This window comes from Trachypithecus francoisi, unplaced genomic scaffold, assembly GCF_009764315.1.
Source record: "Trachypithecus francoisi isolate TF-2019V2 unplaced genomic scaffold, Tfra_2.0 Lachesis_group12, whole genome shotgun sequence".
NCBI lineage: Eukaryota > Metazoa > Chordata > Mammalia > Primates > Cercopithecidae > Trachypithecus > Trachypithecus francoisi.
The window spans coordinates 7,070,803-7,088,563 of NW_022681457.1; the positions used below are offsets into that span (position 1 = coordinate 7,070,803).

Consider the following 17,761-nt stretch of genomic DNA (forward strand, 5'->3'; position numbering starts at 1 on the left):
TTGGCTAAGCGCGAGCCTCCGAAAAGAAATGAAACTTGAGTGCAGGATTTAGGTGCCAAAATATGGGGTTCTTCACGGTCCCGAGCCATCCCTGCATACTTGGGCAGAAAAGATCCACTTTACCTACGGTACATGCAGGATTCAAAGATGGCCGCCTTCAGCATCCGTGACGAGAGGACGCGAACTTACTTCCCAGTCGCCCGTGCTCCGTACACCTGAAACTTCAGACCTTCGTCGGCCGCCGTAGGCCGGCTTGGAGGCTGTGGGAGGGTCCACAAGTGGAAGAATTCAGGAAAAGTGCAGGCTCTGGGAAGTGTCGGTGGGTTCCCCGGAAAGTCAGGTCTGTGTGTGGGTCCGTCTGTCAGGATGAGGGGAGGAGGGTGTCTGTGGGCGTCCGTTTAGTGCGGAGTCGTGGAGTTTGTGGGGGAAGCTGGAGCAAGTGGGAGTCGGGATATTGGGGTTGGGGCGTCTCCGGATTCAGCCCTGAGGGATCCCAGTGGTCACTGGTCAGTCTGTCGAGAGCAACGCTTGGAAGTCCGTGATCAGGGTTTGGTGCCTTTGCGGGTCATTCTGTAGGGCTCGGTGGTTGAGGACTGGCGTGAGGAGTGGTTTTTGTCAAGGAAAACGGTGTCTGCCGCGGATTCGGGATTTTATTTTTTTATTTTTGGGACAGGGTCTCGCTCTGCCACACAGGCTTGAGTGCAGTGGCGCAATCGTGGCTCACTGCAGCCTCCATCTCCCGGGGCTCAGGTGATCTTCCCACCTCAGCTTTCGCGAGTAGCTTGGACTACAGGTGAGCGCCACCACGCCTGCCTATCTATCTATCTATCTATCTATCTATTTACTTATTGCAGAGATGGGGGTCTCACTATGTTGCCCAGGCTGGTCTCCAACTCCTGGCCTCAAACGATCCTCTCACCATGGCCTCCCAAAGTGCTGGGATTACAGGCGTGAGCCTTTGCTCCAGACTGTAATCAGGATTTAATATGTGACTCAGTGAGGAGGAGCCCGGGTTCATGTGAACCTGTGTGTGTGGTCCAGGTTTTGGGATTAATCTTAGGGGGTGTGACCAGTGTTAGGGAGGTCTAGATGTGACAGTCGTGGAGACACTTGTGAAGGCTGAAACCTTGGCAGCCGGGACATCCTGATTGGTGTGTGTGTTGAAGTCCAACGGTACATTCCGTCTCAGTCTCTTTTAAGTTTCTCTGCAAGGACTGGTTTACAGACTTCATTTGACTTCTCACATCTCTCCTTCCTCTCATCCTGGTAAATAGGAAACCTTGGGGAAGATCAAAGATTAATCAAATCTGGCGCGGTAGCTCACACCTGTATTCCCAGCATTTGGGAGGCCAAAGTGGGCGGATTGCTTGAGCCTAGGAGTTGGAGACCAGCCTGAACAACACAGCCTGTCTCTCCAAAAAATACAAAAATTAACTGGGTGTGATGACACATGCCTGTAGTCCCAGCTACTCGCAGGCTGAGGTGGGAGGATCACCTGACCCTGGGGAGGTCTAGGCTGCAGTGAACTATGATTGAGCCACTGCACTCCAGCCTGGGCAACAGAGTGAGGCCCTGTCTCAACAGAAAAAAAAAAAAAGAAAGAAAGAAAGAAAGAAAAAGAAAAGAGAAAGGAAAAAACAAAAGAAGAAAATGATAAGGTTTCTATTAAAGACAAAGATTTTCGTCCTTCTTCCTCAAGTTTACTGTGTGAATGTATGTATACACACACACATAAATATTTTCTTTCAGGTTCTGACACAAGTAAAACAACATCTCTCTTATCCCAAAATGTGTTCCCCAGTAATGACTTTTGATAAGATTTTTGTATATTTCAATTTCAGTTTTCTATGCTTGATTTTCACAATTCAGATAAACTACTGAAACATTGGTATAATTTGCCTTATTTAATATTATATTATAAACGTTCTTATAGTAAACATATCATACATGTTTTTGTTTAAATTTTTTTTTAAGATTTCTGTAATAGTATACCATCAAGAAGCAAAACTGCACCATTGCAACTTCAATCACTAAGTATATGGATATATTTAGATAGAATTTTAAGACTTAAAAAGTTCACTTATCATTTTTAAGAACTGGTTATGATTCTGTGTTTACCCAAACATGTTTCTCCCTGACCCTCATCAGCACCTTGGTTTTTAATTTTTTTGCAGTTGTAAATGGTGTGTTTTTATTTTTGACCTTTCTGTTCTCTTCCAATTTACTCTTACATAGAAGAGCAATTAGTTTATAAAATATTTACATTGTTTTTGGTCACCTTACTGAACAAGCTTCCCTGTTCTCCAGGTTACAAAACTTTTCAAACATATAACACGATTTAAAGAACTTTACAGTTGAATACCTGTATGCCTACCACCTGGATTTTATCATCATTTTGTTGTGTTTCTTTTATTATGTATCTATCTGTATATCATCCTTCTACTCATCATTAATCCATCTTTTTTTCATTTTGTAGAGGTGGCATCTCACTATGTTGTCCAGACTGATCTTGAACTCCTGACCTCAAGTGATCCTCTCTCCTTCGCCTCCTAAAGTGCTGGGATTCCAGGTGTGAGCCACCTCACCCGGCCACATTTATCCATCTTGTAAAATATTGCTTTGCTTTTTTGGGGCATTTCAAAGTAAGTTGCAGACATTCATACATTTGCCCCTAAATATTTTAGTAGGTTTATCATAATTAAGTTCTACTGACAGCTTTTCCAAATTACAGGTCTATTAGTCACATACTGTATAATTCAGTGGATTTTACTATGTGCAGCCATCACCAAAGTCAATTTTAGAACATTTTCATCACTTAAAAAGAAGCCCCGTACCCTTTTGTTTCCGCTCCCTATGCCCTACCACTAAGTACTCACTAATCTACTTTCTGTCTCTATAGATTTGCTTATTTTGACCTTTCTGTTTTCTTCTAATTTACTCTTACTTCATTTCATGTAAATGCCACAATATAGTATGTGGTCTTTTGTGACTGGTTTCTTTCACATAGCATAATTTTTTTTTTTTCTTTTTTAAGACAGAGTCTTACTCTGTCACCCAGGCTGGAGTGCAGTGGCGCAATCTCAGCTCACTGCAACCTCCACCTCCCAAGTTCAAGTGATTCTCCTGCCTCAGCCTCCCAAGTAGCTGGGATTACAGGCACATGTCACCACACACGGCTAATTTTTGTATTATTAGTAGAGACAGAGTTTCGACATGTTGGTCAGGCTGGTCTCAAACTCCTGACTTCAGTTGATCCGCCCGCCTCAGCCTCCCAAAGTGCTGGGGTTACAGGTGTGAGCCACTGTGCCCGGCCTACATAGTATAATGTTTTTAAGGTTTGTCTGTGTTGGAGCATGTATCTGTACTTCATTTTTTTTTAATGCCAGAATAGTATTTCATGGTATGGATATAGCACCTTGTATTTACCCTTTCATCAGTTGATGGACTTTTGGATTATTTCCCCTTTTTGGCTATTATAAATAATGTGCTATAAACATTTGTGTGTAAGCTTTTATTGTTTTTATTTCTCTTATATATAAGTGTAGAAATGGAGTTGCTGGGTCATATGGTGTGTTTAACCATTTGAGGAACTACCAGACTTTTCCAAAGTGGCTGCACCATTTAACATTTCCACCAGCCATATTTGAGGGTTTCCATTGCCACGATATACCCGCCAACACTTGTTATTTTTGGTTTTTTATTACAGGCATTCTAGTGGGTGTTAGATGGTGTCTCATTAAGGTTTCGATTTGCATTTTTATGGAGACTTATGTCGAGCCACTTTTCATATACTTATGATATATGTAACTGAGGTACCTGTATTTTTACTAAATATAGAATTGTTAGTATTTTTAATAGCTAGATAGCTCCATTTCACTGGATGTGTGTACTTCTAATCAGCCAATTAATCCTCTGTTAATAGACCTGAATCCTTTAGATCAACTTTGCATGCATGTGTTACTATATCCTTTGCAAAAATTCCCAAGGTGGGTTTTGGGTTCTAGTAATATCTCCAATGAAAGTATTCAATGCGGCCGGGCGCGGTGGCTCAAGCCTGTAATCCCAGCACTTTGGGAGGCCGAGACGGGCGGATCACGAGGTCAGGAGATCGAGACCATCCTGGCTAACACGGTGAAACCCCGTCTCTACTAAAAATACAAAAACTAGCCGGGCGAGGTGGCGGGCGCCTGTAGTCCCAGCTACTCAGGAGGCTGAGGCAGGAGAATGGCGTAAACCTGGGAGACGGAGCTTGCAGTGAGCTGAGATCCGGCCACTGCACTCCAGTCCGGGCGACAGAGCGAGACTCCGCCTCAAAAAAAAAAAAAAAAAAAGAAAGTATTCAATGCAAAGTGTTATTTCCAAAATTGTTTAGTCACTTAATACTGATAAAGAAGTATGTCTATTTTGGAATGCTTGCAACTTTTAGATATGAAATCATCAATCTGAATAAAAACTTATTTTTTATATATGTTCAATTGAATCTCTAAAACTGTCACTCTTGTTTAGTCATATAATGTGTTTCCTCTTCTTTAATATTGATGATTTATACTAGATTCTTTATCGAACTAATTGGGTAGCATTTCCAGAATAGTTAAAATAGTGATAGTGATCCTGTACATCTTTGATACTGCTCTTCACTTTAGAGAGTGTGCTTTTATAGTTTCATAGAACTTTTTTTCTTCATTCATAGAACTTTTATAGGATGTATTTAATTTTTTGAATTGAGGTAAAATTCACAAGACATAAAATTAATCATTTTAAAGTCAACAGTGCAGTGGCTCTTAGTACATTCACAGTGTTGTACAACTACCACTTGCAGTCACTTCACATTCTCCCCTCCAGTAGACCCCGGAAACCACCCATGTGCTTTCTGTCTCTTTTTGTAGAGCGCCACTTGTAACCGACCACAATCCCTGGTGGACTGAACAAAACGGGGCAAACGCTAGAATAAAAGACAAAGACAAAAGAGTATATTTGGAAGAAGGGGTCGGGGCACCTTGCCTCTAGTGGACAAGGGCCCTGAGCTTTATGCAGCCCTCTGTATTTATTAGGCAAAAGAGATAGAGAGAAGCAGGGGGCGGGGGGTTGGGGGAGAGGCAGGTGATTGTTGAGTAATTGTCAGTCAGGCCCTTTGGTTCACAGCAGGCTTGTGAGACTGCATTCCTTTAACAATAGGCTCTAGATGTCCCCGTAGATAGCCTCAAAGAGCCTGGCGCCAGGGAGTGATGGCCCTCAGCAAACTTTCTGGGACAGGTACAGAAGCAAGTTTGCCCACATTCTGTACTTACGATAAACAGTTCGCTGTTTGATCACGTAGCCTCCAGTGGAATGCTGAGTTGATCACCATCCCTTTGGCCTTTTCAGCTCCCAACATTTTTTTTTTTTGAGACAGAGTTTCACTCTTGTTGCCCTGGCTGAAGTGCAATGGCTTGATCTCACCTCACCGCAGCCTCTGCCTCCCGGGTTCAAGCAATTCTCCTGCCTCAGCTAGGATTACAGGCATGCGCCACCACACCCGGCTAATTTTGTATTTTTAGTAGAGACTGGGTTTCTCTATGTTGGTCGGGCTGGTCTCGAACTCCTGATCTCAGATGATCTGCCCGCCTCGGCCTCCCAAAGTCCTGGGATTACAGGCATGAGCCACCGCACCTGGCCAGTGTGCTTTCTGTCTCTATGCATTTACCTAATCTGGGTATTTTATATAAATGAAATCGTATAACGTGACATTTAGTGTCTGATATTTTCTTTTTTTTTGAGACAGGGTCTCACTCTGTTGCCCAGGCTGGAGTGCAGTGATGCATTCTTGGCTCACTGCAACCTCTGCCTCCTGGGCTCAAGCAATTCTCATGCCTCAGCCACCCTAATAGCTGGGATTATAGGCGCACACCACCATGCCTGGCTAATTTTTAAACTTTTTGTAGAGATGGAGTTTCTTCATGTTGCCCAGGCGGGTCTTGAACTCTTGAGCTCAAAGCAATCTGCCTGCCTTGGCCTCCCAAAGTGCTAGGATTACAGGTGTGAGCTCCTGCACCTGAGTGTCTGACATTTTCACTTAGTATAATATTTTTGTGGTTGTGGATTGTGTGCTGGGCTACTCCTTTAATGATTAGCCAGGGCATCTATAAACCTGCCTTACCCTTCACTTCCTGCTTGCACTGAACCTGTAGACATCAGCCAGAAGGAATGTTTAACGTCTTCTCAGGTCTTTTCTCAGCCAACATCCTCCCCTGTGCATGCATGTGGCTTTATCAATTCCTCAGTCTATACGAGTGCTTTTGAATGGCATGATTTCCCCAAGACACTTTCCTCCTAGCTTTTTCTCTCAACCTTTCCTCTATGGCTCAAGTGTAATCTTTTGCCCCAGGCAGCTGAAGGTTGTTGTTCTGCTTCACAAAGTTTTTGAGAAATGCCCATTACTTTTCCTCCCTGAGTGAGTTCCAAAACAGGAAGGGGCCTGTTGCGTAGGTCCTTCAGGTAGTTAGAAAAGACAACAATCAATTTTTTATTTTTATTTTTGAGACAGGGTCTCACTCTGTCACCCAGGGTGGAGTACAGTGATGAGATCATAGCTCACCGCAGACTCAAACTCCTGGGCTCAAGTGATCCTCCTGCCTCCGCCTCCCAAAGTGCTGGGATTATAGGGAGGCATAAGCCACCGTGCCCGGCCAGTTGCCTTTTTATTTATTCAACATTTGCTCTGTTGTTGTGAACCTTTGACTATTTTTCAGAGTCCTGACCAAGTTTTTGTTTCGTTTTTTATTGTTTTTACTTGATTTTTTGATAGTTTTTTTACTTGAGTTTTTGATTTTTATGTAGAGGGACAGACCCTTGGACCTACCTACTCTGCCATTTTTACTCAATGAGATTTTCCTCCACAGTATCCTTGATTTTGTTTTTTCTGTTGTTGGTACTTTTAGAAAAGAAATAAGCTGATGCAAGTGCACCTTCAGTGATATCCTCTAATCCACCCCCTTTCCTCTCCTCCATCCCTAGGGATAACTATTCTCTTGAGCTAATTTCATATAATACATGTTTTATTAAATGTGTACATATCCAAAATTAATATATAGTCTTGTTTTATGTTTTTTCATTTTTTAAATCTACTTTTCGTTGTTGTTTCTTTCATATGATGATGATTTGTGAACACGTCCTGTTTGGTAATGATGCTTTAGAATTTATGGAAATTTTCTTTATGGCTTCCTATACATACATGAGTTTTCAGGAAATGTACTCCTCCAGGGAAAGGACCTAGCCACTGGAGCACACAGGTGTGATTACATTCTCCAGAAAGCTCGTAAGGGTCAAAAGTGAAGTAGAAGCTCTTCAGCTATTCCTGGGAAAGGGGCTGTGGAAGCTCATGGGAAAGGAAGCCTTGCCATTTGAAATGCATACCCTGGATGTCACTGAAATGTTGCATCCACCACCTCCTGCCCAGGAATATTAGATCATTTGGGTTCCACACCTTTCCACTGGTGGCATTCTAAGAAGAAAAGTGTGAAACATCTCTTGCCACAATTATGCGCTTCTGAGACTGCAGACGGAAGGGGAGCATTTGCAGCTGTGGGTTAGAGGATGCGTCAGTGCAGGCCCTGTGGGTTTGGAGCATGCAGGAAGGCCACCGGGAGCTTGTTACAATGATTCCATCCAGGTAGAAGGAAAGCTCAGGTTGACTCCATCCAGTTGATGCTCTCACCATGTGAGTCTCTTACTTGAGTTTTAGAATTGGGCCTAAAGAAAGCCTCTGGGGCTGTCACTCTCTGACCTGCTGCTTTCAGGCCAGGGGTGTAGCGTGCAGCTTTTCCATTTGTCTTTGTGCCTGTGTCACTGTTGGCAGTGCTGATTTCAGAAGGTCACATTATATGTCTGTGACACTGGCCATCTTCCATGATGAATGAAACTCCCTCAAAGTAGTAGCAAAGAGAGCTGAGATGTATGACGACGGTATGCGGACCAAAGGAATTCAGAGTGGCTAAGGTCATGTTCTTGGAGACAGGCGTGTCAGTTCAGATTTTACTTCTGCTTTTGGACAATATAGTTAAATCTGTAAGCCTTAGGTCCATATTGGAATGGAAAATAATGATTGATACCTTATAAGGATATAACGCAGTAGGTAGTAATGAGAAATCAAATAAGACAGTGCCTCTGCTTGGCTTAGTACATTTGTCTTCAAACTGAGGCATGCCTACATGTGAGTTGTATGATGACTTTGGACCAGGCATGTGGACATGTGGTTTTAAAGAAATAAATATCCAAATCCTCACCTTCTCTGTCCTTTTTCTAAAACCTGATCTAAGAAGTCTCTTCGTGTTGCAGCATCATGTTGGCGCTGGTTCTCCTTTCCCAACTCTCCTCTCACAGTCACCCCACTTCCATGTCACAGAAGAAAAACAGTTTGTAAATGTATTGGTCATACATATAGAATGTTATATTTTGTTGCCCCAGGATTTGTTGTTGCCCCAGGGTGGGTAAAAACTTCTGGGGCCCCAAATAAAGGGACAGTTAGAGATGGCCTTGCATTAAGGTGAGTACACAGCAGCAGTGACAGCACCTGGGCCTGCAGGGAATGTACACTCAAATAAATGTACTCTTCAGCCTGCAGTTCCTGACTCCAGGGGCAAGACACTTCAAGTGAGGTGAGGAGGAGGTTCCAGGACCTGGATACCATCTTTTGCAGGGATATAATTCACCAGAGACCAAGATTTCTAGCCAGAAATTGAGGGCAGCTCAAGGAGAGACTACAGACACAGCATCCTACTTACTGGCTATTTCCCAGTAACAGAAGAAAATGATCAAGTCCCAGGTGACTTTTGGTTTGTTTTATTCTTTCCTTCATCACATGATTGATTTCTGGAAGACTTTAAAAGTCAATTGAATTAAGTGAAAAAGTATAAATTGGTAAACTAGGATTTGTGCATCAGTAAATTTAGATTTTAATTTCAACATTGAGGCAAAGTAGGATCGGGACTATATTGTTCACATGTGGTATCATAGAAAGATATCTGGTCTTTGTCTGCAGTTCCTGGCATAGAGCTTCTAAAACCCTTGGAATTTCCGGAATGATAAGGGTCTTTTTTTTTGAGACAGGGTCTCACTTTGTCACCCAGCTGGAGTGCAGTGGTGCAATCTCGGCTCACTGCAGCCTCGGCCTCCTGGGCTCAAGCAATCGTCCCATCTCAGCCTCCCAACTAGCTGGGAGTGTGTGCCACCAGGCCCAGCTAATTTTTTGTATTTCTTTTGTAGTGATGGAGTTTCACCATGTTGCACAGACTGGTCTCTAACTCCCGAGCTGAAGAAATCTGTCTCCCTTGGCCTCCCAAAGTTCTAGGACTACAGCTGTGAGCCACTATGCCTGGTGCTCTTTTTTTCTAGTGAGACTACTCTCAGTGGACCCCTAGGTAGCTTCAGTATGGAGACTGGTTGCCAGAAAGACCAAGCCTTGATTAGAAGCTTGGAACTTTCAGTCCTACCCCTAATCTCCAGGGAGTAGAGAGAGGCTGGAGATTGAGTTCAGTCACCAGTGGCCAATGATTTATTCAACCATGCCTGTGTAACATAAAAACCCGTAAACAGCGGGGTTTGGAGAGCTGCGTTGGTGAACACATTGAGGTGCTGGGACGTTTGTGCATGCAGAGAGAGCCTGGAAATTTATGCCCATACACCACCATACCATGTCCTGTGCAGCTTTTCCATTGGGTTGTTCCTGGGTTGTAAATAAACCAGTAATAGTAAAGTGCTTTCCTGAGTTCTGTGAGTTGTTCTAGTAGATTATTGAACCTCAAGGTGGGTTGCAGAAATCCCCACATTTGTAGCCAAGGGACAAAAGTCTTTGTAACCTGGGGACCTCACACTTGTGACTGGTGTCTGAAGTAAGGTTGGTCTTGTGGGACTGAAACCTTAACCTATGGGTCTTCCAGGAGTTGGTGTCAGAATTAAATCTTGTATTTGCTCTTTCAAACTAAATTGGTACATGCTAGACCTTACCTATCCTCTGTATTTATTAATCTGTCTTTTATATATTGCATCATTCTGCCCTTTTGTTGCATTTTTGGTAGTTTTTTCAGATCTACTTACCAGTTCATTGACTATCTCTTCAGTTAGGCTGCTTACATGCCTGATAATGTAAATATAAATACTTCAAAACCATATGTGTGTGTATGGTTTTTGAATAACATTTTTTTATTTTTTTATTATTTATTTATTTTATTTTTATTTATTTATTTATTTTGAGATGGAGTCTCGCTCTGTCACCCAGGCTGGAGTACAGTGGCATGATCTCGGCTTACTGCAACCTTTGCCTCCTGGGTTCAAGTGATTCTCCTGCCTCAGTCTACCGAGTAGCTGGGATTACAGGCATGCGCCACCATGCCTGGCTAATTTTTGTATTTTTAGTAAAGATGGGGTTTTGCCATTTTGGGCAAGCTGGTCTCGAACTGCTGACCTCAGGTGATCCACCTACCTAGGCCTCCCAAGGTGCTGGGATTACAGGCATGAGCCACCATGCCTGGCCTATTTATTTATTTTTTAAGCCAGTCACGTTTAGCAGTAGGGGGTAATAATACTTAATTGTCCCTTGTTCTTTGGACATGTTTTGGAAAGATTCTTTTATTCCTCCTAACATATAAAATACACTTATTTATCATGTAATATCTTGCAGCGTTTGGGGTTTCTTCCTGGTTGATTCTGATAGTGCACATGAAGATTCATTGAAGATTCATGGTGAATAAAGGAGTATGCTTTATTCATCCTGATATTGCTAAAATATATTTAGTGTCTAGCAAATATGTGCTCAAAAAAAAAAAAGGATTAGCAAGAGGATTAAATGATTGGTTCGTATAGAAACTTCTGATTTGTTAAATGATAATTATACAACTACAGAATATTTTGCTAGAGATAGATTTTGAATATAGATAGACTTTGGAGATGGATTTTGCCTCTGTGACAATGTATTTTTTTAAAAATCACAGTACCTAGATATATAGATGCAGACTATTTGGTGAAAATGAGCCGAACAATGTCCTTCACACTGCTTCCATATAAATAAGAGAAATACTTCATATTAAGCAGGACTCTCTTATTACAGGAATCACTGACCCTGGAGGATGTGGCTGTGGAGTTCACCTGGGAGGAGTGGCAGCTCCTTGGCCCTGCTCAGAAGGACCTGTACCGAGATGTGATGTTGGAGAACTATAGCAACCTGGTGTCAGTGGGTGAGGACAGCTGCCCTGTGTCACTCAGAGAGTACCCAGTCAAAGGCCTTTGCTCTCTCAGCTTTCAAAAGCTATGGAGGGCCTGTGGTGCTCTCAAGTGGTAGATCTGTCCTCTCCGTAGCCCCAGATAAAAGAGTATAATGTGCCCCCTTCACAGGGGAAATCCCTTTGCTTTGCAGACACATAAATTACATAGTTCCTAAAACAGAACATGGTCCCATGTTGATAGACCACAGCTTAATTCAGTGAACCTAAGTTGTCTATCATTTCCTATGAACAGGGTATCAAGCCAGCAAGCCAGATGCATTCTCCAAGTTGGAACAAGGAGAACCATGGACAGTAGAAAATGAAATCCACAGCCAAATCTGTCCAGGTGAGTTCAGGGTGGGAGCCAGCAAGGAGGGTGGCTAGCAAGTCACATGATAGTTGTTCAGCAGTGTCTGAGCTGTCAGGGCATCTGAGGCTATGTGGACAGGGCCTCCATGTATCCCCTCTCCTGACACAAAAGCTCTTTTTCCTTCAGGTGTTTAGAGGAACATCTACCTCTTTATCTCCTCTTGGATTTCATCACTGTTTATTTTTTATTTATTTTATTTTATTTTCTGAGATGGAGTCTCACTCTGTCACCCAGGCTGGAGCCCAGTGGTGCAATCTCGGCTCACTGCATCCTCTGCCTCCCAGTTGAAGCAATTTCCTGCCTCAGTCTCCCCAGTAGCTGGGATAACAGGCACCCACCACTATACCCAGCTAAGTTTTTTTGTATTTTCAGTGGAGATGGGGTTTCACCAAGTTGACCAGGATGATCTCAAACTCCTGACCTCTGGTGATCCACCCGCTTCGGCCTCCTGAAGTGCTGGGATTATAGGTGTGAGCCACCACACCCGGCCTCATCAGTCTTCATTTAATCTAGGTTTGATTTGTTTTTCTCAATGTTTCTTCCTTTTTAGGATTCTCAAATCTCATCATTTCTTGTTCCCCCATCAGAGCATCTCTACCTGTTCATTCTGCTTCTCTTGCTATGAAATTCCTCCTTCCATGTCTGTCTCCAAAGAGTGATCTTGGATATCAGCACTCTCTCCTGGCCACTATACCTTTCTGCCCCTTTAGATAATGTTGATTTTTTTTCCTAAGGTCTTCCCACACTATCTTGGACTCTGTGCCCCCTTAGTAACTTGGTCTGTTGCTTTGCATGTATTTGCTTCCTTAGCTTCTCTTTTTTCTCCCACTCTGAGGTCCTCCAGAGGTTCTGTTTTCCATTTATTTTGCTGTGTTCTCATATCCTTTAAAAGTTTCCTTCATTCTGATGACTTAAGTTCTTGTTCTCTATGGAGACTCTCAGACTGACATCTCCCTTAATATTTCCTAACTTACATGTTTGTACCATATTTTTTACCCACTTGCATGTCAACTCCTTGAGTCGACCTGGCCACCATAGGGTTACCTTGAAAATTTCCTGCCTCCTCAGCTCCCGTATTTAAAGTCCTTGTTCTTTCCATTGATTTTTGAAGAATTCTCATTCTCTTTCCAACCCAAACCAGATTACTAAACCTCATGCCTGCTTTGCTTCAATTTTCTTTTGGAATCATTAATTCTGCCCATTATTTAGTTTCTTTTAAATTATATTGCTGGGCTTATTCCCTTAAAGCTTTTCTGTTCTTACCATAGTCTGATGGCATTGAGTCCCAGTGAATCATAGCAGTCATATAAGATGGAAATTTCTCATCTGTCAAGTGATATTCTAGTTGAATCTCCATGATATGGTATCATCTTGCCTACACAGAGTTTGCTTTCCTTTTCCTTTTCCTAAATTCAAAGCCAACTATATTTAAAGCACTACATTTGAAGTAGTCTCCCCAGTGTGTCCCATACTTTCCTTGTTTCATTGCCTTAAATATTTTTTGATAGCCTATTACATACGGGCCCTGACAGCTGTGAACATCAACAAAATTCTTCTTGGAGATTACATGCTAAAAGGAAGAGGCACGAAATTAATCAAAATGGATAAATGTCTTGTGGTGAAAAATGCTGGGAAGATCAATAACAAAGCATCATGAGGGATGCCGGGAGTGGGAATGGGTCTTTGGTGAGATGCCTTTGAGCAGCTGTATGAGAGATGTGAGTACATCCCTCAGGTGAATTACCTTCAAGTAGACAAAATAGCAGGTCCAAAGGCCTAAGGCAGGTGTGCGTTTGAGGAACTTTAAGGAAGCCTGTGTGAATACAGAGGAGTGAACAAGACGGGCAGTGGTTGGAGATAATGTGGAGGTAAGGACAGTGTGATGGGATCTGGAGTTTGGGTAGACAGGTCTATGACCTTTCAAGGACATTTTAATGACTTGATTTTTTTTTTTTTGAGACAGAGTCTCTCTGTCACCAGGCTAGAGTGCAGTGGCGTGATCTCAGCTCATTGTAACCTCTGCCTCTGTGATTCAACCTGATTCAAGCAATTCTCCTGCCTCAGCCTCCCGAGTAGCTGAAACTACAGTTGCACGCCACCATGCCCAGCTAATTTTTGTATTTTTAGTAGAGACGGGGTTTCACCATGTTGGCCAGGATGGTCTTGATCTCCTGACCTTCTGATCTGCATGCCTCGGCCTCCCAAAGTGCTGGGATTACAGGCATGAGCCACCACATCCGGCCATGACTTTTTTAACAAAATTATGAGATGAGGAAACATGAGGGAGTTTTGAGTAGAAGAGTGACATGATGTCATTTATATTTAAAAGGATCACTGACTACTTTGTAGAAAGTATACAGGAGAAGGCAGAGGTTGAAACCTGAAGTCCACTTGGGAGGCTATTGCTATAGTACCAGACAGAGTGATTCTCTTCCACCTAGGTGGTAGTGGGTGGGGGGGTGGTGAGTGTTAGTTAGTTGCAGAATACGGGAGTCCCCTGTTATCCGCAGTTTCTCTTTCTACAGTTTCAGTTACCTGCAGTCAACTATGGCCTGGAAATGTTAAATGGGAAATTCCAGAAATAAACAATTCTTAATTACATTGCTCACCATTCCAAGGAGCATGAAATCTTGCACCATCCTGCTCTATCCTAGAACAGGAATCATTTTTTTGTCCAGCATATCCATGCTGTGTACCCTACCCACCTGTGTCGCTTAGTAGCCGTCTTGGTTATCAGATCAACTGTCAAGGTATCACAGTGCTTGTGTTCAAGTAACCCTTGTTTTACTTGATAATGTCTCCAATGCTCAAGAGTGTGATGCTGGCCTATTATTATAATTCTTCTATTTCATGATTTGTTATTGTTAATCTCTTGCTGTGCCTAGTTTATAAACTTTATTATAGGTGTATATGCAGTGTATAGGAAAAAACATAACGGATATAGGGTTTAGTATGATTCAAAGTTTCAGGCATCCATGGTGGGGGGTTCTTGGAACATATTGCCCATAGATGAGGGATTACTATATATTTATAAAGGAGGACATATGGAATTTCCTATTGAAGTAGACAAAGGGTGTGAGACAAACATACAAATGAAAGATGATAGTAAGGTTTCTGGCATGAGTGTAAGCAGGAATTAACTTGCCATTTCCTGAGAAATTTACCTTGTTTATACACTGACTGCTTTTATTTTTTGTTTTCTTTGTTTAAATTATAATGGTTTATTCTTATCCAAGTGACAATAGGCATATCTACTTGGAGTTTTTTAAACCATGGAAATAGTGTGGTCAGTAGAGCCAGCCTGTACAAAGCTATTTGTGAAACAGTTCTATTCCATGCTCATGCAAAGATTTATTATTCTCTTCTTTCCTAGAAATCAAGAAAGTTGACAATCGTCTACAGATGCACTCACAAAACCAAAGATGTCTGAAGAGCGTGGAACAATGCCATAAACATAATGCCTTTGGAAACATCATTCATCAGAGGAAAAGTGATTTTCCTTTAAGGCAAAATCATGATACATTTGACTTACATGGGAAGATACTGAAATCAAATTTAAGTTTAATCAACCAGAACAAAAGGTATGAAATCAAGAAGTCTGTGGGGGTTAATGGAGATGGGAAATCCTTCCTTCATGCCAAGCATGAACAATTTCATAATGAAATGAACTTCCCCGAAGGTGGAAATTCTACGAATACAAATTCACAATTCATTAAGCATCAGCAAACTCAAAAGATAGATAAGCCCCATGTATGCACTGAGTGCGGGAAGGCTTTCCTCAAGAAGTCTCGCCTCATCTATCATCAGAGAGTTCACACTGGAGAGAAACCTCATGGATGCAGTATATGCGGGAAAGCCTTCTCCAGAAAGTATGGGCTCACTGAACACCAGAAAAATCACACAGGAGAGAAACCCTATGAATGCACTGAATGTGACAAAGCATTCCGCTGGAAATCACAGCTCAATGTGCACCAGAAAATTCATACAGGAGAGAAATCATATATATGCAGTGATTGTGGAAAAGGCTTCATCAAGAAGTCTCAGCTCATTAATCATCAGAGAGTTCATACAGGAGAGAAACCACATGGATGCAGCCTGTGTGGGAAAGCCTTCTCCAAAAAGTCCAGGCTCACTGAACACCAGAGAACTCATACAGGAGAGAAACCCTATGAATGCACTGAATGTGACAAAGCATTCCGCTGGAAATCACAGCTGAATGTGCATCAGAAAGCTCACACAGGAGAGAAGTCATATATATGCAGTGATTGTGGAAAAGGCTTCAGTCAGAAGGGAAATCTCATTGTACATCAGCGAATTCATACTGGAGAAAAACCCTATATATGCAATGAATGTGGAAAAGGCTTCATCCAAAAGGGTAATCTCCTTATTCATCGACGTACTCACACTGGAGAGAAACCCTATGTATGCAATGAATGTGGGAAAGGCTTCAGCCAGAAGACATGCTTAATATCCCATCAGAGATTTCACACAGGAAAGACACCCTTTGTATGTACTGAGTGTGGAAAATCCTGTTCACACAAGTCGGGTCTCATTAACCACCAGAGAATTCACACAGGAGAAAAACCCTATACATGCAGTGACTGCGGGAAAGCTTTCAGAGATAAATCATGTCTCAACAGACATCGGAGAACTCATACAGGGGAGAGACCCTATGGATGCTCTGATTGTGGGAAAGCTTTCTCCCACTTGTCATGCCTTGTTTATCATAAGGGAATGCTGCATGCAAGAGAGAAACGTGTAGGTTCAGTCAAATTGGAAAATCCTTTCTCAGAGAGTCATAGCTTATCACATACAAGTGATCTCATACAGGATAAAGACTCTGTTAACATGGTGACTGTGCAGACGCCTTCTGTGGCAGCTCAGACTTCGTTAACTAACAGTGAGTTCCAAGCAGATAGCAAAGTAGCCATTGTGAGCCAGCCTGTTGCCGGAAGTTCAGTCTCAGCAGATAGTAGAATTTGCACAGAATAAAAATCTTATGAATGCAATGAATGTGGTAGTGCTTTCAGTGATCAATTACATCTATGTCACAAAAAACACACAGGAGCAAACTGATACATTCAAGGTGGAAAACCCTTGAGTAAAACCTTATGGTTGACAAGCATATACTCAGAGAAAAATAGTATGAAGTAGGCCAGGCGCGGTGGCTCAAGCCTGTAATCCCAGCACTTTGGGAGGCCAAGACGGGCGGATCACGAGGTCAGGAGATCGAGACCATCCTGGCTAACACGGTGAAACCCCGTCTCTACTAAAAAATACAAAAAAACTAGCCGGGCGAGGTGGCGGGCGCCTGTAGTCCCAGCTACTCGGGAGGCTGAGGCAGGAGAATAGCGTGAACCCGGGAGGCGGAGCTTGCAGTGAGCTGAGATCCGGCCACTGCACTCCAGCCTGGGCGACAGAGCAAGACTCCGTCTCAAAAAAAAAAAAAGAAAAATAGTATGAAGTAGAGACTGGGAAAGTCTTTTATGGGAAGATAGATCCTCTCATCAGTGACCATAGGTCACATCATCAGTGAGCTTATAGTTGGCAGAAATATAATGATCATGGAAAAGTCCTTGTTCAGAAATAATACCCTAGTAGGTATCGGGGGTTTTCACAGGAGAGAAACTGTTGGAAGACCTTTGAAGGCTGTGAATGTGGCAGGGTTGCTAGTGGTACATTCTGCCTTATCCTCAGAGGAAATCATAGAAATAAAACTATGAAAATAGTAACTAGAACATCTTCAGCAAAATATGAAGGAACACATGAGCAAATAAGTCCTGTGAAAAGGAATATTTTAGAGATTTTGATCACAAATCTAACATCATTATACAGCAGATAATATACAGGATGTGTATTTTAGGACAATGTACCTTGAATCACTAGTTGATATGTCAATAAAAGGGGTTGTCAGTGTTACACATCATTGGTTAAATTTGTAACACAATGTACCTCTTCCCTCTTTTTTGATATGAGTCTTCTATTCCCAACCAAGATCTTTTTTTTTTTTTTTTTTTTTTTTGAGGCGGAGTCTTGCTCTGTCGCCCGGACTGGAGCGCAGTGGCCGGATCTCAGCTCACTGCAAGCTCCGCCTCCCGGGTTTACGCCATTCCCCTGCCTCAGCCTCCCGAGTAGCAGGGACTACAGGCGCCAGCCA

At 42.5% G+C, this 17,761-nt stretch overlaps 1 protein-coding gene across 4 annotated transcripts; it reads left to right on the forward strand.

Annotated features, from left to right (window-relative positions):
* The first annotated feature begins 215 nt into the window (after positions 1 to 215).
* Positions 216 to 16,613, forward strand: ZNF613 (zinc finger protein 613). Of its 4 annotated transcripts, XM_033224366.1 has the most exons (6): positions 216 to 340; positions 2,477 to 2,642; positions 8,593 to 8,800; positions 11,081 to 11,207; positions 11,488 to 11,580; positions 14,978 to 16,613. In XM_033224366.1, exons 3-6 carry the CDS (start codon positions 8,786 to 8,788, stop codon positions 16,594 to 16,596), a joined length of 1,854 nt encoding a protein of 617 aa, XP_033080257.1. In that variant the 5' UTR covers positions 216 to 340; positions 2,477 to 2,642; positions 8,593 to 8,785; the 3' UTR covers positions 16,597 to 16,613. The 4 variants fall into 4 exon arrangements, with proteins under 4 accessions (XP_033080257.1, XP_033080258.1, XP_033080259.1 ...); XM_033224367.1 differs by lacking the exon at positions 2,477 to 2,642 and having other exon boundaries at positions 261 to 340; XM_033224368.1 differs by lacking the exons at positions 216 to 340; positions 2,477 to 2,642 and adding an exon at positions 763 to 793.
* The last annotated feature ends 1,148 nt before the right edge of the window (positions 16,614 to 17,761 follow it).